At 37.2% G+C, this 21,468-nt stretch overlaps 2 protein-coding genes across 4 annotated transcripts in view; both read right to left on the bottom strand.

Moving 5' to 3' along the window:
• Window positions 1-923: 923 nt before the first annotated feature.
• On the bottom strand, window positions 924-4,517 carry LOC102226146 (gamma-glutamyl hydrolase). Its single transcript, XM_023325912.1, has 9 exons — window positions 4,370-4,517; window positions 4,159-4,267; window positions 4,017-4,067; window positions 2,756-2,840; window positions 2,536-2,674; window positions 2,229-2,335; window positions 1,859-1,949; window positions 1,647-1,781; window positions 924-1,564 (listed from the first exon to the last, which is right to left on the bottom strand). The coding sequence occupies exons 1-9, from the start codon at window positions 4,467-4,469 to the stop codon at window positions 1,446-1,448; spliced, it is 936 nt and encodes a 311-aa protein (XP_023181680.1). The 5' UTR covers window positions 4,470-4,517; the 3' UTR covers window positions 924-1,445.
• A 774-nt stretch (window positions 4,518-5,291) lies between these two features.
• Window positions 5,292-21,468, bottom strand: part of LOC102225887 (collagen alpha-1(XVIII) chain-like) — a 60,563-nt gene continuing 44,386 nt past the window's right edge. The window contains exons 9-44 of one of the 3 annotated variants that reach the window (XM_023326684.1): window positions 21,341-21,384; window positions 20,926-21,105; window positions 20,767-20,793; window positions 19,699-19,752; window positions 19,527-19,601; window positions 19,401-19,448; window positions 18,491-18,616; window positions 18,294-18,347; window positions 17,849-17,884; window positions 17,579-17,713; window positions 16,562-16,615; window positions 16,444-16,479; window positions 16,194-16,238; window positions 15,843-15,905; window positions 14,731-14,766; window positions 14,568-14,651; window positions 14,425-14,490; window positions 14,265-14,327; window positions 14,069-14,158; window positions 13,879-13,914; window positions 13,746-13,799; window positions 13,555-13,611; window positions 12,067-12,126; window positions 11,940-11,981; window positions 11,515-11,542; window positions 11,360-11,428; window positions 10,508-10,533; window positions 10,334-10,432; window positions 9,512-9,656; window positions 9,147-9,220; window positions 8,029-8,157; window positions 7,583-7,630; window positions 6,956-7,018; window positions 6,659-6,856; window positions 6,468-6,583; window positions 5,292-6,392 (exon numbers count right to left, since the gene is read on the bottom strand). In XM_023326684.1, coding sequence (XP_023182452.1) covers window positions 6,191-6,392; window positions 6,468-6,583; window positions 6,659-6,856; window positions 6,956-7,018; window positions 7,583-7,630; window positions 8,029-8,157; window positions 9,147-9,220; window positions 9,512-9,656; window positions 10,334-10,432; window positions 10,508-10,533; window positions 11,360-11,428; window positions 11,515-11,542; window positions 11,940-11,981; window positions 12,067-12,126; window positions 13,555-13,611; window positions 13,746-13,799; window positions 13,879-13,914; window positions 14,069-14,158; window positions 14,265-14,327; window positions 14,425-14,490; window positions 14,568-14,651; window positions 14,731-14,766; window positions 15,843-15,905; window positions 16,194-16,238; window positions 16,444-16,479; window positions 16,562-16,615; window positions 17,579-17,713; window positions 17,849-17,884; window positions 18,294-18,347; window positions 18,491-18,616; window positions 19,401-19,448; window positions 19,527-19,601; window positions 19,699-19,752; window positions 20,767-20,793; window positions 20,926-21,105; window positions 21,341-21,384 — 2,762 coding nt within the window. In that variant the 3' untranslated portion in view covers window positions 5,292-6,190. Of the gene's footprint in view, window positions 6,393-6,467; window positions 6,584-6,658; window positions 6,857-6,955; window positions 7,019-7,582; window positions 7,631-8,028; window positions 8,158-9,146; window positions 9,221-9,511; window positions 9,680-10,333; window positions 10,433-10,507; window positions 10,534-11,359; window positions 11,429-11,514; window positions 11,543-11,939; window positions 11,982-12,066; window positions 12,127-13,554; window positions 13,612-13,745; window positions 13,800-13,878; window positions 13,915-14,068; window positions 14,159-14,264; window positions 14,328-14,424; window positions 14,491-14,567; window positions 14,652-14,730; window positions 14,767-15,842; window positions 15,906-16,193; window positions 16,239-16,443; window positions 16,480-16,561; window positions 16,616-17,578; window positions 17,714-17,848; window positions 17,885-18,293; window positions 18,348-18,490; window positions 18,617-19,400; window positions 19,449-19,526; window positions 19,602-19,698; window positions 19,753-20,766; window positions 20,794-20,925; window positions 21,106-21,340; window positions 21,385-21,468 lie in introns of those variants that run through there. The other 2 variants (XM_023326685.1, XM_023326686.1) reach the window with 2 other exon arrangements.

Here is a 21,468-nt window from a genome sequence, read left to right as displayed (position 1 = left end):
TCTTCACAACAGTTTCCACAACAACACATACATATTATAACACAACATATTACAATACTGATATAGTAATATAGATTATATTTGCTATAAATTAATCTGATAAAAAAAAAATTCCAACACTTGTAAACATTGTTAATATACTAGACTAACCAGTTTAGAAATGGATAACAAAAGGTGGGGAAATAATTTTTTTAGACAGAATGTGAATGGGGTAAAGCTAAAACGATTCCGCCTGACAACTTTTGAGTGAAACATATTAATAGACGACAGTCTATTGGAAAAAAAAAAAGTGTAAATTTTTGCCCCAAAAAAAAACCTCAGAAATTTTCTTCAAAAAAACTTTTCTAAGTCTGAAAAGTTGAAAATTTGCTATAAAAATGCCAAACTTTTACAAAAAAAATCTTCTCCACTTCTCAAAAAAGTTACTGACTTTTCAAATTTACTTCATAATTAACTTTTTTTTTTTCCATCTACAATGGTTCCATTATATATTGTAATTCTTGCTTAAGTGCGAAATTAAAATATTTTTATGCCGTTTTGACTTTCTGCTCTGAGCTGTGCTGGTCTTTCAGCAAATGGCCTAACGATTAATCGATTAGTTTGTTATTTTAATAGTGGATTTATGACAATTAATCGTTTCAGTCTTAGTTCAAATGTTTTCTGAGCCTGTAGCATCCAGTAGACAACATTTATCAACACTGGTCGTTCTTTATCCTGTTCTTTTTATAGAAAATAAATATTTGGAACCATTTCTTATGCCTAAATGTGTTATTTTGTATTTATTTGTAGTCTATTTTTTAAATCTTCAAAATTTCCCAGAATTTGCACATAACTTTATACTTTTTAGTATGCTTACATCATTTTAAAATGTTACATTAGATGTTATGCATACAAAATACATTATACTTTTTGCTCGAGTAGAAATAATGCTGAAATAGTGCTAGTCTTACTAAATTTTGAGGATTAGTGTCATGAAATGTCAACATACAGCTGCGTGCCAGTAAAACCACATGTGATGAATCCTTTAGGAAACTTTATACCACAAATACTTTGCATTAGAAAAAGAAAATTGGCAAATGAAAAGTATCTAATTGAAAGTCAACTGCTGCAAATTGTCAAAAAAATAAACATCATCTTCTTTATTATATTCAATTTTTTACATTTTTTGTATAAATAAGCAGTTTCTGATTCAATACTCAGATCCAGTTGGAGTGTTTAAAGTCAAAGCCTCCAGAAAAATTCAACTTAGTGTCTCAAACAATCAAGAAATTAGCAAAAAGTGTTTAAAACAAACAGAAAAACTAATTTACAAAAGAAGCTAGCAATGCTGATCATTAACACAGACGCTTCATTCAATTTCCAGTGCAAAACAACATTTTCAGATAATTAGAAAACTAAAAACATCAAGTCCATATTAAAGCAGAACAGCTTTGTGAAGAGGAATCTCAGAATAAATAAATTTGCTCAAAGGCACTTGCGTTTCCAGTGTAAACAGGATTATGGTTGTATATCAGTGCTTTGATCTCTTCCTCCTTAGACTGAAACCTGTGGAAGTTCTTCCTCGCTACAGAGAGATTTACAGATCAGAGTTTAAGTGACGAGCAAATACTCAGCATTAGGACTCCAAACCTGTTGTGTTTTCATACCTTCGCTCACGAAGAAGTGGGCCGTGTAGAAGGTCGTCCTGACTGCCGATGGAGAGTGAGGAATGTAAGGTCTGGACCACTCAAAGGCATTTTTCTCTGGATGCCACTGCGTTCCATAAATGGGGTAACTGTAAGCTGCACGGAGGTAAGAAAACAGCAGTCGTCATGACAACTGTCCTGTTGTACCGCATCACTGAGACTGCTTCAATCACCTTCTACTGTTGACACAAACTCAGTGTTTCCGTCTGTGTTTGTTGAGAGGACTTTATAGAAACTCTTCAGGTCCTCGTTTGTGTTGTAAGTCTGAAACAAAAGTGATTAGTCACAGGAAACTAAGAGCATTTGTTGCTGCGTGACTTGATTTGTTTATTAAAGACTCATGGTTTATTTTAAGGGTGTTTACATCTCCTTTAGGTCTACAGTTTCAAAACTGGTCTTGAAACCTAGAGTTTTGTAGGTTTCAAGGATGGTGAAGTAACTGGACGGACAGATGGATGGTTGTTTCCATCCTCCTTTTCCTGCCACAGATTATTTAAACATTTTCTTGACACCCTGAGGTCTCTTCAGTGAGGGTCTGCGTACCAGCGTGGCGAGGCTCCATTGGTGGGAGTTTTCTGTTAGCGGCTCGGCGGACAGAGCTGACATGAGATCAGGAGGAAAATCCTCAAACATCCTGCTGCCTTTCACCTCTGGAGAGCAAACAATCCGTCATCAGTCGTTCTTATAGCAACTTTAAAAACTTTAACCATCATATTCCATCGGTACTGGAGTATAATTTCAACAGCTTAACAACAGTTATTTAGTTCTGGTATGAATGAGACCACCTAATATCCAAAAGAATTAAACAAATATTAAACAGACTCCCCTGATATTTAACACATAGGCGCACCTGGAGTGAAGTTCAGCGGCAAAGCGACGCCGCTCGTGTTGGTGTGAAACAGCTGACTCTTTTCACTCGTCAAATACATGAGCTGTTCAAAACCCAGACAGGTGCCCCACACCGGGAAATAGTCGCCCCTCTTGTTCGCCTGAAACACCAAACACTGTAAAAAAAAAAACCTGTTCCATCTACACACTGCAACACAGCTACTAGCAGGTTAACCTTTCACCTCAATGGCCAGATCGTAGAAGATTTTGGCGGCTCTTTGGTAGCCAGATGAGATGATGCTGACTCCGCCGCCTGGATACAAGATCCTGCCGCGCATAAAACACACAAACCCAATCAAAACTTGAAAATAGAGCAGTAAAAATAAAAACAGAAATAGGCTCATTATTAATTTCCCCAGTATTGTGTCAATTTAAATCAGTTTTCACAAATTTATCAATAAAATAAGGCAGAATGTTGTGTCATATACTCAAACCATACTCTTAATCTCACATAATTTTTATTGTATGGGAGATTGTAAAGTATAAGAACATGTGGTGGATTATAAATGCTTTGAAACACAAACATGAAATAGAATAAAATTGTTAAGACTTTTAAAATGTGAAAAAACAGAAGTGTTCGATACATTTCAAGGGCCCAGGGCTGACCCAAAGCTGCCTGGGGGCCCACTTCCTGTTAAAACCACCGCTGCCACTAAGACTTAAAATACAGATTTGGTGTAATCAGGATAAATATTTCCTGAGATTTATTTGTGAATAAACTGAACTCAGATACAAAAGATGCATTTCTTTTGATATTGTAATTATTAAGTTTGTTGCTATTAATCGCATGATAAATTAAAATGAGCTGACAATATTTTTTCTTGGTCAGTTTTGTTTACAGAGACATTGTAATCCATTTTATTTATGATTTCAGCTGTAAGTGGTTTTTGTTATTTTTATTTTTGATATTTAAATGCCTTAAAGATCTCATGTTCAGTGTTCCTTACTAAATTAAATGTATTGGTCTTTGAGAGGGTGAACTTGCATCATTATTCCATTCTCACTATATTACTTGATAAAGGTTTAAAAACAATAATATAATTTATTGCAATAATTTGTGGTGCAGCAAAATTTATTGTTGTGACAAGCCTAGTAATTACTAGTAATGTTAACAACAATAAAACAATGAAGATGATTCATCACAGTTTTATGAAGTAAATTTGCCAGTTGCTTTAAATCTTACTTTGATTAAACAAATATTTTTCCTCTGATGGTTTGGTTTCCCAAAGCAGCGTCTTTTATTTTTGCCTTGCAGAGCCACTAGCTCTAATTATATGATAAACTGACTTGCCATACCGGTGAATATCGTGAAGAAAGTATATTAAAAGCCTGGAAAAATAAGATTATAATCTAAACTGTAAAATATGTCAGCAACAAATTAGAAACAGTAGTTAATCATACTTGAAATCAGAGCCAATATGCTTAAAATAATGATTTTTTTACCCATTAATAGAGCTGAACAGACTCTTGTATTCCTCCAGTGTCTTGTTAATCCTGTAACCAGAGAATATTTAAGTTCATACCGGTTTTAATATCGCTAAAATGGCCGAAAGAAGAATCCATTGACCGTCAGACAACAACTCACATGACAGGTACAACTCTGGCTCCTGCAGCCTCCAGAAACTTCACATAGGAGGCAGCGATGTAGGCCGTCTGGTCCGGTTTCGGGGATGTGACCTCCTGAGCCAGAACACCTACAGCAAGAGACGAAACATGACTCGACACAACCGGGGTTTAAACTCCGCAGGTCGCTGGTGCGTGGTTTTAATAACCGGAAACTGTGTAAATAAGCTCACCGATTATAGGTTTGTCATTTCTGTCAGTTAATGAACAAAATGGGAGATTAATAAGCGAAATAAAAAGAAGTAAAGTAAGCATTTTTGTAGACGGAAACATGTCACAGCGCCCAGCGAGGAACTAGTTGTTGATAAAACCATTCTCATCCCTTCCGCTTTTTGCTTTCAGAATAAAAGCACAGGTTTTGATTCTGGATTTACAAAAATAAAACCGTGTGAACAAAAACACCTGGCCTACAAGTAAACAAATAATTTGTTTTCCTTAAGCCAGTTCTCTAATAAATGTATTCATTGTTTAGATTTCACATTGGATACTATTTTCCATCTAAATCATCTTTTTTTCCCTGTTTTTAGGCGTTATGAAAAGTTAAGCTAATTTTACTTTAAAAAAAGAAGTAATTTTGTGTAAACTATAACAAAAACTTTCTCCACTTTGGAAATAAATAAAAATAAAACAAAAACTAAAGTTTACAGTGAGTTGATTTCATTTATGTACTATTCTTATTTGGGCTAAAAATGATAACAGCTTCAAATGAAACTAAAAAGAACTATTGGCATTAAAAAGTATAAACATTTTATTGGATCTGAACATTTTAACATTGACGTCTAAAATTACGGAATGCCAAAAGAGTCAAAACTGAATTTGAAAGCAGCAGCACTGAAAAAAGCATGAAAACTTGGATTTAGTTTCAATTAATTTTTTTCACTATCAATTTTTGTTCCAATTTCTTTTCAATATTTTCAGTTACATTGATATTTCTCAATGCCAATATTCCTTTTCAGTTTAATTTTAAGTTGTTTTGTTTTAGCCCCATACTTTTAGTCGTTAGTACTACTTAAAATTTTACTAAAAAGTCTGCAGGTAAAACTTTTCCTGCTTGATTTTTCACTGAATGTCCCTCAGACACATCTATAACAACAGTTTATGAAAAGAAATAGCTTTATTCCCAAAACCACAAATATTTGCATTTTGTACAAAACATGCGCTCTCACATTTGCACTTTGTTTTGTTCTTTCAAACATTAATTTATTTGTATTGCATGGTTTGATACATTTATCACCTTCTATTGACACTCAAATACTTTTTTTTTGTTAAAGAACAATGTACAACAACAGACCAAATCTAGAAGAGAGAGTCAATAAACAAATGATAAATTACATTCTCAATTTTTATTGTCTAATGTCTGATGTTTATGTGCTGTGACAGCATAAATAAATCAATAGATTTAAATTAAATAAGTCCTTTAAAGAGAAAGCTCCTAAAAAGAATGGTCATCAAACAAACACAGAACTAGAAAAAAACAAAAAAGTACAGTGCATCACAAATGTCTTTGGTGGCAACATTGGTTGTCTGGTCTTCCATGAAGTAGAAAAAACACTAAAGAAACCTTCTGAAACAACCTTTTCCTAAACAAATAGAGAAGAAGGTCTCAAGGTTCAGTCACTGATCTCATATTTTTGATCTAATGTATAACAGAAGGAATATGTGCTACTTTATATCCATGCAGCTGCGGTGTTGCATGTTTAAATTCATTGTCGCTGAGTTTGCATTTGTTTGTTCATAGTGTCAAACTTCTGTGTTTTATCCTGCATCGCTGTATGTGCCACCAGGTTGGAAATCTTTGACTTGCTTTGTAATAAATAAAGACATTCTGTGATTCTTGTTCGGAGAGAGAACACCATGACCCCCAGTCCTCTAACTGGTCTCAGAAATCAGGAAACTAAAAGATGACTTTGGTTTAAAACCACAAACAGCTAAAATTATGTCCTCAAAGAGTCTTTAATGTTTACTACGTCCAAGTTGGGTTTTGTCTGAGAGAGTTAAGAGTTTTTGTAGGTCTCGATGCAGAGGACGATGAACTCGGTGGAGCAGCTTCTGGTCTGTTGGCCGAGCAGCAGCCTTGAGGTCAGGCTGGAGGACTGGCCCATGACGGAGAAGTCGTCCGCATGCCACGTCTCGCAGTGTTTGTCGACCACTCTGAGACCCCTGCTGCTGGAACCGTGCCAGATGCTCTTCTTGGGCCTATAGCACAGAGAATATCATGGCTTTATATGCTGGCCAGAAGTTTACATACACCCATCATGTGGGTTCACGCACCAGAAAGGATCAGCTAAAACGTCCCGGCCATCAAAGGAGTAGATGGGTATCCTGGGATTCACTGGTCCGCCGTTGCCGATGAAGATGGATTGCCAGTTCCTGAATATCACGTCTCCCTGAGGGGAAATATTCATTTAGTGCGATTTATTCAGCTTTTGTTTGTTTCTTTTAAGCTTGGAGAGCCCACTCACCCTGAGGTTGGTTACTGGCAGAGAGTCCCGGAAACCGGGATAGACGACATGGACCAGGTCCTGCTTGTGGGACGACATGAAGGCGCGGTAGTTGGGAGCCAAACCCATGGCCTTGGCCTGCTCATAACACATCCGGTCAGCCATGTCGAGCCCCATCATGTTCCCTGAGTGCGGCTGATTCAACGCTACCAAGTTTAGCTAATGGATGAGGATTCAAAACAAACAAACAAAAGGATCAGCTCTGAGAAGTTCTGCAAAGAAAATCAGACCAAAAAACAACCTGAATCCTGAACTTACCCTTTCTTTGACTGAACGGACTCTCTGCATCGTCTCTCCTCTTACTTGATATGCAACTCGAGGCTGAATGAAAATTTCACAAGAGACTTTAGAAGAACATTACAACACTTGGTAAGACAGAAGACAGTACATAGGAAAAAGAAAAGGGAGAACACTTCCTCCAAAATGCAGAAATGTTCCAAAAAAAGACAAAGAAGACATTTATGAGTTTAAAAAGTTGAAAATTTCCTAGAAAAAAACTCAGAAATTGAGATTAGTCTCAGAAATTTTCTAAAAAAAATAACGAAAATATTCGACTTTTGGAACTAATATTTCCGTGTTGTTTTGTTTTCTTTTTTTTTTTAAAGAAAATTTCTCAGATTAATCTCAGAAGTTTTTTCTAGGAAATTTTAAACTTTTCAAACTCATAAATATAATTTTTTTTCTAGAAAATTTCAAAAATTAATCTGAAAATTTTGGAAATTTTTTCTAGAATATTTTTTTGGCTTTGCAAATGCTTAGAGATTTTCTGAAATTAATCTTTTTGGTAAAAATGTACTCTCCCTTCTTTTTCAGTCTACAATGGCTAATACACCATTGTACACACAGCTTGCAGTTAAAAGTGAAATAAAAAAGTGCTGTATGTACCTCATCTTGGGGGATGATGTTACTGGAGAGGTAGATGAGGCTGCCCAGCTGAGAGGAAAAAGCAAATCACGTTCATATTTTGACCCAGTTGGCTCATGTTCGTTCAGGACAATACATACGTCGTTTGAACAACATAAAACCATCATTTATTGTGCGATTCAACAAGCTTCCAAAGTCAAACTGCCACAATGCTTCATCACACACAGCATATGAGGTCATTGATTTTTATAAACGGGAGCAGCAGCACAACATTAATCATTCCCTCAAATCGGCTGGTTCACCTTCAGAAATGTTCTCTGATGATTCACAGCAAGAAAAAAAAAGTGTTTGGCAAAAATGCTTCTTTAATTTCATAGGAAACCTTTCAGGATGAAAGCTATTTGATTAATAGCAATGTTTAAAACATAATCCCCATAAACCTTTTTGCCATTACTCTTTGCTAGTACCTGTATTTCCTTCCAGCCTTGGGGAACCTTTAGGAAGAGGTTTCCTGTTGCTTTGACGTAAGCCAGCGTTCCCTCTTCGTCCCTCGACGTCTGCTGCATCATGCTCTCTCGAGTTGAAAAGGTTTTCAGCTAAAAACAGTTGGACAAGTCGGTGAATGATACAGATTCATTTTATTTTGGTAAATTGACAGCATTTCGAGAAAAAGACAACAAAATACTACTTTACGATTTACAAACCCGTAACTTACGAAAAAAGGAATAGACTAGAGCTCATTCATAGTCTCAGCAGCCTACAGTAATGTCCATACATTTACATAAATGGTTATGAAATACATATAACAGTATGAACTTTTATCATTTTAATATCAGAAGAGTTTTGATCTGATCTACAGAATTATGTCCAAATATGCCAAATTTTACAATTTGGCAAGCTAGTAAGCATCGCTAACTAAAGCGCTAACCCTTATATTAGTCCTGGTAATGCTAAAGCGATATACCAACATAGCATTTCACGGAAGCTAACATGCTAAATTTAACCACCAGCATGTGTCAATGCTGTTTGAATAAAGTATATTACCCTCAGTGGGTTAAATTGTGTTAATGTTTGCGGTTCAGGAAGTGATTCTTTGGAACAGACTTTTCACTTATGTTTTCAGTTTTATAGTTGTGGAGTATCGCTAACTCTGTTGCTGATTTAACACAGTAGGACTTGGCAGGAAATCAGTAGATTTTAAGTGGTTCTTGCTACAGCAATGCATTCTGGGTATAAAATAAACATTTGTAGCATCGCATCATAGGTGGAGAACAAGAGAACTAAACATTCCTCAACCACTTCAAAATAAGAGCATGAACATAAACGTGCAACTATCTGAAGAATTCCTAGCCGTCAGTAACAACTTTAATCAAGTTTATAGATAAAACTTAAATAATTCATTAGTGCCTTACAATTTATCTGGAAAATTTGACTTGGGGGAAGCTAAGTAAGTTAGTAAAAGCGCTAAACAAAAAAATTAGCTCTGCTATTAGTGGATTCTATTGCATGTCAATTTAATACTTAATTTCGCATCTGATTGACGTTAAAAATTAATAAAAAAATTTGAATTGATAGATAAACTTACAAACGCAGAGTTACTTGAAGTCCCAGGGGCTCCAGGCGGTCCCGGGGGTCCAGGAGGGCCAGCAACGGCCACAGCTGGTGAATCACAACAGTTAGCATTGATTATGAAGGAAGGTTTTCTTCATATAATCAGCTACACTAATAGATAGACTTGGCTACATTTGAGTTAATTTCTTATCCTTCATTGGTCCAGATAAGTGTTTTAATGAGATAAATAAATTTGTTTCCAGAATAAACTATTACCTCGTTATTTAAAAATCACCAGCTCTGATAATACTTTAAAACTTTATTCTGTGTAATATTTCACAAACCAAGGACATCATACATCCACAGTGTCTTCTGTATACAATCCTAGAAGGTTTTTACCTGAGCCGTATCTTTGTGGTAGTCCAGGCGGTCCTGGAGGACCAGGAGGACCGACGGCACCGGGTCTGCCGTAGCCTGGAGCCCCAGGTAGGCCAGGCATCCCCGGGGGCCCAGGTGGTCCAAGCACCGACTCCCCTTTAGGTCCCTAAATGATATCAAGAAAAAAATCTATACAATTTTATTTGTATGGCAAATCTGAAGGTGCTTTCCGTCATAAAAAGACAAAAATCAGCAACTGAAACATTACATTTCTCCAAAAGTCATCATTTAACATCAAAATGTTGGTTTATTATGAATTAAATCAACTTTAAACAGGTGGGCTTTAGTCTAGATTTAAAGGAACTCAGTGTTTCAGCTGTTTTACAGTTTTCTTAATGTCTGTTCCAGGTTTGTGGTGCATGGAAGCTGAATGCTGCTTCTCCAGGTTTGATTCTGGGTCTGGGATGCAGAGCAGAACCAGAACCAAAAGACATGAGAGGTCTGGAAGGTTGCTATGACAACAGCAGATCTTTAAGCCGTTCAGTGATTTATAAACTAACAACAGTATTTTAAAGTCTGTTCTCTGAGCTACAGGGAGCCAGTGGAGGGACTTTAGAACCGATGTGCTCTAGCTTCCTGGTTTTAGTCAGAACACCAGCAGCAGCGTTCTGGATCAGCTGCAGCTGGAGGATTTTTTTAGACAGACATTTTGCAGTAACCAATGAAATTGAAGATAAACACATGGATGAGTTTCTCTAGATCTTGCTGAGTAATTAGTCCTTTAATCCTGGAAAAGAAGCTACTGATTATATTTCTTTACAAACCCAACAAACGACGACTCACCACCAATCCGGACCTCCCAGGTATGCCTGGCTGGCCCGGGAACCCGGCCTCCCCCTTTCCTCCCTTCTCTCCCTTCATGCCTTGGTCACCCTTAATCAGCTGTAAAGACACATAGGAGAAATTCACAACTCGAGAACATCAGCTGAAGAAAACAAGTGGAAGAGAGAAACTTACCCATCCACCTGTGGGGAGAAATGAACCTTTAAAAGGAAAAGAAAAAAGCTGAAAATGGCTTTTAAGTCAAGTTAAGTTTATTTGTCAAAGTGCTTCACACAATAAAAACATAATACTGCAACCAATTATAAAACAAGCAATAACCATCATCAAAATCACCCAGCATTTTGTTGGTTTATTATGAATTAATAAACCAACAACTGATAAAGTTGTTATCAGTTGTTTCAGATAACAACTGATAATATTCAGTTATCAGTCAAATCCAACTTTAAGCAGGTGGATTTTTAGCTCCAATTTAAAGGAACTCAGTGTTTTCCAGTTTTCTGGAAGTTTGTTTCAGATTTGTGGTGCATAAAAACTGAAAGCTGATTCTTCATATTTTTAGTCATTAAGAGTCCCAGAATATTTCAGAACCCAGTTTAATTGTTTTATCTGAGCCTGTTGCAATAATGAACTAAAAAAATAAGCTCAATAATTTCCCTTCTGATGATTAGTACTGTATAGTGGTCAGTTCTGTTGACAGAGACGTTATAATCCGTTTTATTTTATGGTTTCAGTTGTAATGATTTATATTTTCTTTTTATTGTTCGATTTTTGTGGTTGGGTTTTATTTTGGATAATTAAAATATCTTCCCGTTATCTTTACAAAATTAAACGTTCTTGGTCTCTGAAAGGGTGAACTTGCATTATTATGTCATTGAACATGGTTTCAAAACAGCAACATTAACATTTATCGCAATAATTACTGCCAAATTTGTTACAGTGATAAGCCTAGGCTGCACAAACAAAATCTCAAACATTCAAATCTTATTATTTGGTTGAATCTTTAAGAAAAAACTGTTTTCTACTTACTTTGGGGAGCTGGAAACCCTGGAAGTCCTCTCTCCCCCTTCTCTCCTTTTGCTCCTTGATGGCAGTTTCCTTAAATAGAAAAAACTCAACATGACTTCTGTTGTGTTCCCGTCTTTAATTCTGACCGCAGCTACTGAAAAGAAAGTCAGACAGACCTGATGCAACTGTTCCATTGGGATGAAGCTGCAAACAATGATTTAAAATGTATAAAAATCAAGTAATAAATATAATAATGAGAAAATGCGATTATGCTTTCTTTCCATGGTGAGTTACAGTCCATGCAACGACAAACTGGATGTGGTTTCATTTCTACATCTGACAACTTGTGGCACTGAACCTTCACCTTCCCGCTGCTCCCATGCAGCATGCAGCGATATTTCAGATGGATCCTGAAGAATTTCTAAGGGATGAAAGGTTGGTTAGTGTGAGAAGAACATGCACGTTACTGGTAGAAAATGGGAAGATTAATGATGAAAACCAGACAGGCAGGAAAAACCCAAACTCTAAAAGGTGAACGATTAAAACGTGAAAAACAAAACGGTTAGTGGAGCCATGCTTCGTTCAGAGGACTGTAACCTACAGGCATTTTGCAGTGAGGTCTGGGAGGGATGGGGAACACTGTCTTCAAAAATAAGGAGAAACATGATGGTGAACTTAAAAAAAAAAAAGACAAACAGCTGAGAAAAATCAAATAGATGGATATTTACTCCTTTGGGGCAGTTGAACATTCCTGGCTTGCCTGGGGGTCCTGGAGGTCCAGGAGGTCCCTGAAAGGGAGCAGAAGGAAAAGGTCAGAACAGAAAGTGAAAGTGGGAACTTCTTTTTTATTATTTTTTCTAAAGCTGAGAATATGCTGAACAATATTTTCAGTTGTTGCTCCACCTCAAAGTGAACAACTACATCTCACGAGTCATCTTATCACTTTCTGCATTTCCATTAGCCATATATTTGCAAATTGGAATTATGAAAATAAATTTGTTGAATGGAAAAACGCCAATTTATGTTTTTTGCAGTAGGATGAGGTATATTTCATTAAACCCTTTTTTTCTCATGTGATCAACAACAGGATGTTACTACTGGCAGAAACGACAAAGAAGACGACAGGAAGTGGTAGGAGGATCATGACGCAGAATGTCTTATCACGTGAACAAACCTTTTCACCTGTAATTTGAATTGCATTTCTTATTGAATGGAAACACTGCAATTACAAAATTGTGGGTCTTTTCCCATTAATGGAATATCAACAAAGTTTTCTGCACATTTGTAATGGAAATGCAGCTACATGTGACGGTTCGCAAGCCGCGAAAATGTTCTATCCTTGAATCGGTGACTATGTAATCTGTTGCCAAAGTCCTGCAGCAAGAAAACTTTCCCAAAGGATTAATGACAACATGCTCCACAGCAGTGGTTTTAACATGATGTACTTTTGTTTTATAAGTCCAGAAATCATTGTTTGTTCTAGTTTGAGAATCTGAGACAATAAGGTGCATCTTGGCAAAATGTTGCTTTGATTTGGGCACTAAATGATAAGCATTTTATTGTCTGAGTGGTTTTCTTCTACATAAAGGACCACTGGAGTTTATCAAGCGATTATTGTGGTTTTTGTTTCAAACAATTGAAACCAAGGTGCTTTCTGGGATATTCAGCCATGTTGAAATGTTCTGGTTTCTTCTCCTAATTTGTACTTTGACATCTGATATAATTTGCAAAGAGTGGAAATTGTGACAAGACGAGATTTAATAAGTTTTGGCTTTTTCTTATTCTTTAAGCTTTGTGTTGTAATGTTTGATTATTATGTTTTCTTATTTTGTTTCTTTGATATTTTACATGTTTGAAATAAAGACATCATTTATCATTATCAATGTAAATGAACGAGAAGTTTTTTGCACTGCAGGGATTTCTCCCTCTGTAGAAACATTTTATACTCACTGTAAAGCAGCTGATTTGGGATTAGCAATCTGAACCAGATATTACGGGCAATCGGATTGGGGCTGACAGTACCTGGTTTAGGAAAAACTTCTTTATCTTTTTAATACTGCAATTTCTGAGATAAAACTATACTTAAATGTGTTTTAGGATGTAAAGGTGTGAATACTTTCTGGTTGCACTGTAATTTAGAATTGTAATCATGCAAGAAATTATGGCAGGATCATATTTTTAGTGGATGAATCATTGTTAAAATGAGCCAAACTCACTGGTAGGCCATGAGGGTCTCCTTTCACTCCTTTCGGACCCAGTAACCCCGGACGACCCTGCCAACAAAAACAGAAACATTTTCTACAAACAGTTCAAGTTTCGTCTCAGACTGAAACCAAATCAATCGCTGGGAGAACTTTTAATTAAATTTAATAGCTGTACGTTTTTACATTTCACTCCTGGTGCTCACCTGTCGACCAGGGAAACCGATTTCTCCTTTTGGTCCTGGTGGTCCAACTGGACCCTGTTGGTGAAAGACCCACAGAATCCAGCTTTACTTACAGATGCAGACCAAATGTATCTTGCTCTCTGGGGAAACTTACAGAAACTCCAGGGGCTCCGGGAACGCCGTTGTCTCCCTGCCAATATGGATACACACACTGCGCTGTGACTTAAAAGGTTTTTCTAACGTAGTTACATCCAAACATCTCACTCACATCCATTACTTGTGAGTCTAACGTGTTAGAATGGGAACCAAGTGAAATGTTTATAAGTGCTGACAGGACCTATTACCTTGATTCCTTTGGTTCCCAACGCTGCAGCCAGATCCGACATTAGGGATCCATCTGGCCCAGTGAGGAACCCGGGTTCACCCTTTTCACCCTGCAGACAAACTCACCAGACAACAATAAGTGACAGGAGAACAGCAACAAACCAAGTTTTATTTATTCTAATTTAAAAAAAAAAATGATTATGTATGAAAATCCACCTTTATCCCTTGAGGTCCCTGTAAACCTTGCAATCCAATGTCACCTTTTGGACCCTTTGGACCCTATAAGAATATAGGAAACTAAGTATTAAAAAAGCACACAATCAAAACCTCTTTATATGCTACTTTATTCAGAACTAACTGATCTTATGATACTCACAGCAGGAACCTGAGTTTCAAATATTCCTGAGAAATTGAAGGCACCATCTGTAGCATTAAGCAGAAGCTGAGAAAACAAGAAAATGGCCAAAGGTTAGGCGCACCAGAATCTGTGTTACAATCTGAGAGCCTGATGCCGCTTACATCCTGGAGGTTAATAACCGGTCCTTGAGGTCCAGGCGGTCCTGGAGGACCAGGCACACCGACTCCATCCCGACCACGTTCTCCCTGAAATAGACCAATGAGAGTTTAGTTTTTTCTCGGTTATAACCACTGGGCGTTACGTAGCTATTGGTAATTGGTTCACCTTTATTCCTGGATCTCCTTTGTTCCCGTTTGCTCCCTGTGAACACACACACACACACGCCCACACACACCCGCACACAGCAAGTTAAAGCAAAAATAAATGTATTTTCATGTATTGCAGGATGGCATTGCCATTGTTCTGCTAAATTTGATTGTTTTCTTTTATTTTGATGTGATTCTTACTGTAACCTTTGTGATTTAATTGTTAACTGCTTCTTGTTTTTAAGTGCTTTATAAACCAATCAATAATTTCCTCAGAAGTCTTTAAGCCACGCCCCTTTTTGGGGCTTGTCACACACCAAAATAGGGGTGTGGCTTAAGAGCTTAGCAACAGGTTTACTATAGGACCCTTTATTTATATAATTTTTGAATTGCAGTTGGGGGCTGCACAAAATTAGTCTGAGGACCACAAATGGCCCCCGGGCCACACTTTGAACAAATCCGACATAGCATGTATGCAATTATTATTATTATTATTATTTATCTATTTATTTTAACAATATATTTATTGAGTTTTTGCAAGTATGAAACATAGAAAACATACAGCTCTGGAAAAAACGAGGAGCCCACTGCACTGAACAACAACGGAAAAACCTGCTGGTTATTCCACCCAATATTGATTTCTGAACTCTTCCTGAGTTAAAACATCAGTATTGTTGTTTCTAAATGAACATAAACTTCTGAAAAAAAGGTCTGAAATCACTAGATCTTTTTTGTTATTTGGCCCATTTCTCATTTTCTGTAAATAAATACTAAATTTTTACTTGGAATATGAGTAGTTCATAGAATAAAAGAACAATGTTCATTTTACTCAAACATAAACCTATAAAAAGTAAAGTCAGAGAAAATGATCATTTTAATTGGTCTTTTTTCTAAAGCTGTACATTCAAACAAACATTGAACATTTCTCACCCACAATCAACGCTTAGTGTAAAAATAAATCAAATCAAGATTCAATTAAAAAAAAATTGTATTAATTATAATAATAATAATTTAAAAAATGCATGTAAAAATAAAGGGATAACAAGCACACATAAGTATACAGATAAATAGAATAAAGTTTCAATATTCTTGCTATGTATGCAATAATTTGTTATAAAAATAAAAACTCACCTTTTCTCCTTTCATTCCATCCAGACCAGGAAGTCCCGGTGGTCCTCTAACGCCTAGCTCCCCCTGCAGACACAAAACAACACCTGCATAATGAACAAATCTCCAGAATTTAACGCCATCACTCAGAGATTAACGCAAAACGGCAACGTTTCCCTGTGCCTCTGTGATTTGGTTTCATTTCTTCACCACGGAGTTCAGGTCAGACAGCAAGGAGCCAGAATCCGAACAGCATCTTTAGCAGCATGTGGCTGGAATCTGGCGAGCCGTGTCACAACGAGGGCTCATCTCACAGCGTTTTACTGACACTTTTAAGAAGCTTGTCTGATTTGGTGCAGCAGATATCAGGCTCACCTTTTGACCTGGCTTTCCCGGGTTCCCCTCCAAACCATCGTCTCCCTGTAACAGGCATGAAGGGGAAAATAAAGACGGGACAAACAAGAAAGTTGAGCTATGTGTGAATAAAAATGTCCGTCTGCAAAAAATATTTGTTTCACTGAGCGCCTGCCTAACATTAAACAAACCCTTCAGGGGGGAATGAGACGGTTAGATCGCTCCCAGAATCAAATAAGTGTCAACATGAACACACACAAAAATATTTCACCTTGGGGCCTGGGGGTCCGGGGACTCCTGGCGGGCCCTATAAACATAAATAAGGTGAGCAGTCGGCCCTTGTGGCGTGATTATGCTACATGAGGAAATGGATCACATTTATTCTGTACCTGAGGACCAGGGGAGCCTCCGAAATCCTCCAGCAGGCCAGATCCTTCCAGGTCCTAAGAGAGGCACAAAACATAACTTAAACACAACATAAACTGATGAAACTGTTAAAAAAATAGTCTGGAGGTATTTAAAATATATTTCTGCTGAAACTTGGCTAAAAATACATCAATATTTGTAACCTCAACTACAAACTTATGGAGTAAATGAAAGATTTTCAGACCTAATAATTGATTCTTCGTAAAGAAAAGAGTGGATTTTTTTTATTAGACGAGCTACTTCTGCAACTGCAACTTAAGAAATTCAGGAATTTGTTCAAAATTTTCATTAAAACAAAATTTAAAAAAAATGCAGAACATGTGAAAAATTCTGATCATACTGAAACGAGATTTTATATCTCATTAACCAACATATAAAATGAGAAACTCTCTCAATATAATGAGATGAGATATAAACCAATTTCCAAATTTAAAAAAAAGGGAACAATTTTTAAGAATAGTTCTGGTAACACTTTATTTGACGGGTTGTGAATAAGACTTTTATGACACCATCATAAACATGAGTAAGTCTTCATGATTATTTATGACTGTTGTCATAAAGTGTCATTTGGTAAATCATCACACTTTTAATACAAAGTTGACATTATTCAAAATGTCTTTGTTACTTGACATTAACCAAGAAATCATGATCTGACATAAATTTGTTATAAAAGTATTACTGATTAAACTTTAGCTTTAATAACATAAAGCTACATCATTTTTAAAGTTTAATCAGTAATACCTTTTGAAATGCTTGATTTGCATTTCTGTAATGGACAGAAACTTGTGAAGACAGAAATCTGAGAGCATTAAAAACAAATGCATGCCACACTTTTCAGATTGAATTTGTAAAATCATTTGAAAATCACAATAGAATAAAATGCATTAAGTTTGAGGTTAAAAGGGAAAAAAATGTAGAAAAAGTCAAACTTGATGAATTTGTTCACCATAAGACACGCGTTGATCAAAGAAACACTGTACCTCTAGCGCCATGGCAAAGCGTCTTCCTGAGGGTCCGGGTGGTCCAGGAGGTCCAGGCGGACCCCTCGGACCGGGCTGCCCCTCGGTGCCAGTTGACCCCGGTAACCCTGGAAACCCTGCTGGACCCTGATCTCCCTGAGAGACAAACTGAGTATTGAATCATCACCTCCGAATCCCCTCATTGGCTCTCCAGCCAACAGAAAAAAAACATCCTAATTATTGCTGCTAATGGTTCATTATCCTTTCAGACGAGCAGTAAATAGATGGTACCTTTGGTCCTGGTGGCCCGCTCGCTCCAGGCTCTCCCTTTTAACAAACAAATGAAAAATAATGAAATTAAATTAGCGGTGTTGCCGACTGCAGACGGCTCTGGCTGGCGTTAAAAAGCGGAGCGGCTTTTAAAGCAGCACAGACTTGTTTACACTCGAGCTCCCTTGCTTTATTACTCCGTGGGGTCACCTCATTAAGAGCCAGGCTTTTTATGCTGGATGGATGGTAATTGTTTTTTTTTTAACCAGAGTGTTTGCAGAAGGTAAATTAGGGTTGCCCTGTGCAGAGGTTGCCATGGCAGAAATTACGCTAAGGCAGGTTTTCAAGTCAGGACAGGAATCGTAGATATTTACAATGTAAACATGTGAAAAAGGAGGATTTACAAAGTTAATAGGTTCTCTTAAAGTGGTGCATTTTATTTCTCAGTGATGAGTTTTAGACTCACCTTGTCTCCTTTCTCTCCTGCAGGGCCCGGGTCGCCGTCTTTTCCATCAACTCCCTGCAATAAAGGCAACAATTTATTTTATTTTTAGCAGATGGGCAGAACTTTATAGAGCTGCTCAGATCAGATCTCACTGAATTTTAGTGCTGAGATTAAATAATCCCATTTCAGATTAAAATGAGATGGGGTGAAAAACTCACGGCGAGTCCCGGTTCTCCATTCTCTCCATCTTTCCCAGGAGCCCCAGGAGGCCCCGGAACGACACCACCAGCTGAGGATCCTGGGAGGCCAGGCAGCCCTGGGGGGCCCGGAGGCCCTGGGGGGCCCTGAGGACACACAAAATAATGTTGACAATTAATATTTTAACCTATAGTGCTTCCTTGACCAGGTTAGGTTATGTTTACGGTCTATACAAAACATGTTCAGTACATTTTTTGCACAAATTTCATTCTTAGACCATAAAGTTTCCATCTACTGTAAACTGTTTGCAAAATAGACAAAAAATTTCAAGTGAGCTGAAAAGAGGTTGTTTTAGGGTCTCTGTCACTTTAAATCCTACTGAGCTTCAGTAGGGTTGAAGCTGGCCACGCCCCCCAACTCAAAGTTTATACTCGCACGAGAAAATGGCTGCAAACAGATGAGCAATTATACAGCCATACATGTTTGAAAAGCATTAGTAGAGCCTCCTGCACAACCTACAAGAATGCAACAAGTGATCAACAAAATCCTTGTCTGTTCCAGTAGCCATTGTACAGCGCATACAGCGGTAAAATCAGCTCTGTTTGGGTTGCTAGGTAACGGATCAGTGTGACTCAATAATTGGGGAGTTTCTGAAATGGCTCCAGACACCAAACACCATCTGATTGGTTTTTAGAAGCAGTTGAGACCCTAATGGAATAACAAAAAAGGGCATAATGTGAATTTTGCATAATAGATCCCCTTTAAAGAAAAGGTGATCTCTATCTACTAATTGGATAACAGATTTTTCTTAAAAATAAAGGAAAATTATTTATACATTTCTTACTTTGTGTTGGTCTAATTTATCAAATCTAAATAAATTACATTACATTTTGTGGTTGCAACGTGATAAAAACTGTTTTGGTTCCTTACCCTGACAACCTCTGTATCGCTGTCGAAGTCTTTGAATCCAGAGCCCTCCTGTGTAAAATCCAGGACCTTAACGTGAATTTATGGCATCGACATCTTAAAAAGAGAAGAAATTTATGAGGAACAAACCATGGAAGCTTTGCTGGGTGGACCAGGAGGTCCAGGAAGCCCGGGAGGACCAGGAACCCCCAGGCCAGGATCACCCTGAGGAAGACAGCAACAACATTAACTGTTGGAAAGTGTTTGAACACAAAGTCCCATCAGGATGTTTTTCTTTCATTATTTAGACTTTATTCGTTACTTTCTCTCCTTTTGGACCAGAATCTCCTGGCAGTCCAGGGAATCCTGCTGCTCCCTGGAAAAAAACAAAACGAAAACCAACATTTCAACCAAGCTAACAACCCACATGAGAAAATTAAGGATTAAGAAAAACAACTAAAAATGTCAAATGCAATAAGCACAAAAATGGAGATCAGGAAGATACAAGAGAGTATTAAGGCCACAAAAGATGGAATAAAAAGGAGGAGTGAATTTCCACCTAATATTTTGGGAAAACAAACTTGGAAATGTCTGAGTTTCAGATGTTGAAAATTTAAAACTTTTTTGAAAAATATTTCTGAGATTAATCTAAAAATCTCTGAGTTTCTCTAGCACTTTAAAAAATTTTCAAGCTAAAAAGTTTTTTCTAGCAAATGTTTGACTTTTCAAACAGAATATTTCAAAATGTCAGTTTTTCTAGCAAATTTTAAACTTTTGAAGCTAAGAAATGCTTTTGTTTTTTCCAGAACATTTCTGAAATTGATTTCAAAATGTCTTTATCTTCAGCACATTTTTTTAATTTAAAAGCTCAGACATTTTAACTTTTTTCTGAAGCTTTCGGAGATTAATCTCAAAATTTCTGAGTTATAGATTGCAATTTTGTTATTTTTCAAACTCAAAAATTTTCTGTTGTTTTTCATACAAATTGTCTGAGATGAATCTCAAAATGTCCCTGCTTTTTCTAGCAAAGTTTTGACTTTTCAAACTCAGAAATTTTCATTTTTTTCTAGAAAGTTTCTGAGACTAATCTCAGAATATTTGGAATTTGGACTATTTTGGCAGAAATTTACTTTTCTATTTTTCCATCTAAAATGTTCTTAGTATTGTGTCATAGAGAGAAGAGTGTGGGCATAAAAACAAACAAAAAATGTTTTAACTATTTTCCCCCAATGTGATGATGCCCTGGGCAGAGAGCCACATCCATTATATGTAAAATTACTGCTGTGTTTCCTAAGTTTTGTCCTCCATGTTGGATAATTCCTACATAATCTCATTTGATTTTACCTTTAACAGTAAAACATAAGACATCAGTGAAAGAGTTTTTACTCACGGGCAGCCCGCGTTCACCTTTCATCCCCTGGAGAACAGATAAAAATAGAAACACATCCATCAGTGTGTAACAACACATCACTGCTGCTCTGGAAAAAAAACTGAAAGCTGCTGATTGCTGTAAATCAAACAAACAAGAAGATTAAATTAAAAAACTCACAGGCTCGCCATCTTTCCCAGGAAGCCCAGTTGGGCCTGCAGGTCCCTTTGGCCCTTGAGGACCTCTTGGTCCAGGATCCCCATCCCCACCCCCACCTACTGCTTGTCCTGGAGGGCCAGGAGGTCCTGGAGGACCTGGTTCACCTGGTTCACCCTTCTGCGCTGTAGACACCTGAAGGGACTGAATGTTGAAGAGAATTCAGGTAAATACCTTCATCAATGATAAATCTAATAAATAAATAAATACAGTCAGGTCAATCTGTCATTTTTATGTTATGATGTAATCAAAGGAAGGTTTCTGCTGCAGTAACTTTAGGACAGATTCAGCTCCGTGGATCTGGGACAGACTGCTTCACAGAGCTACACTTTAACGTGCTTAAAGTGCAAAACGTGTCCAGGAGAAGAAGCCAACTTACAGCGTCGGCTTGTCTCTCAGAGGCAACCGCATGAGATGTTGTTGCTGTCAGAAAAACACGTGGAGAATATTTGATCAGTTCAGTTTCAGCTATAAAACAACAGACCAGAAAGACATGCTGGTTTGCTG

This window comes from Xiphophorus maculatus, chromosome 21 (assembly GCF_002775205.1).
Source record: "Xiphophorus maculatus strain JP 163 A chromosome 21, X_maculatus-5.0-male, whole genome shotgun sequence".
NCBI classification, from domain to species: domain Eukaryota; kingdom Metazoa; phylum Chordata; class Actinopteri; order Cyprinodontiformes; family Poeciliidae; genus Xiphophorus; species Xiphophorus maculatus.
This window is presented reverse-complemented; position numbering and strand designations above follow the sequence as displayed.

What these genes read in the sequence shown, in the direction of transcription:
- LOC102226146 (XM_023325912.1), bottom strand. Translation starts at nt 4,469, where the DNA reads ATGTTTCCGTCTACAAAAATGCTTACTTTACTTCTTTTTATTTCGCTT. An exon ending in TCTACGATCTGGCCATTGAG is followed by an intron (nt 2,675 to 2,755) that starts GTGAAAGGTTAA and finishes TTGGTGTTTCAG; the next exon opens with GCGAACAAGAGGGGCGACTA. An exon ending in CCACTTCTTCGTGAGCGAAG is followed by an intron (nt 1,565 to 1,646) that starts GTATGAAAACAC and finishes ATCTCTCTGTAG; the next exon opens with CGAGGAAGAACTTCCACAGG.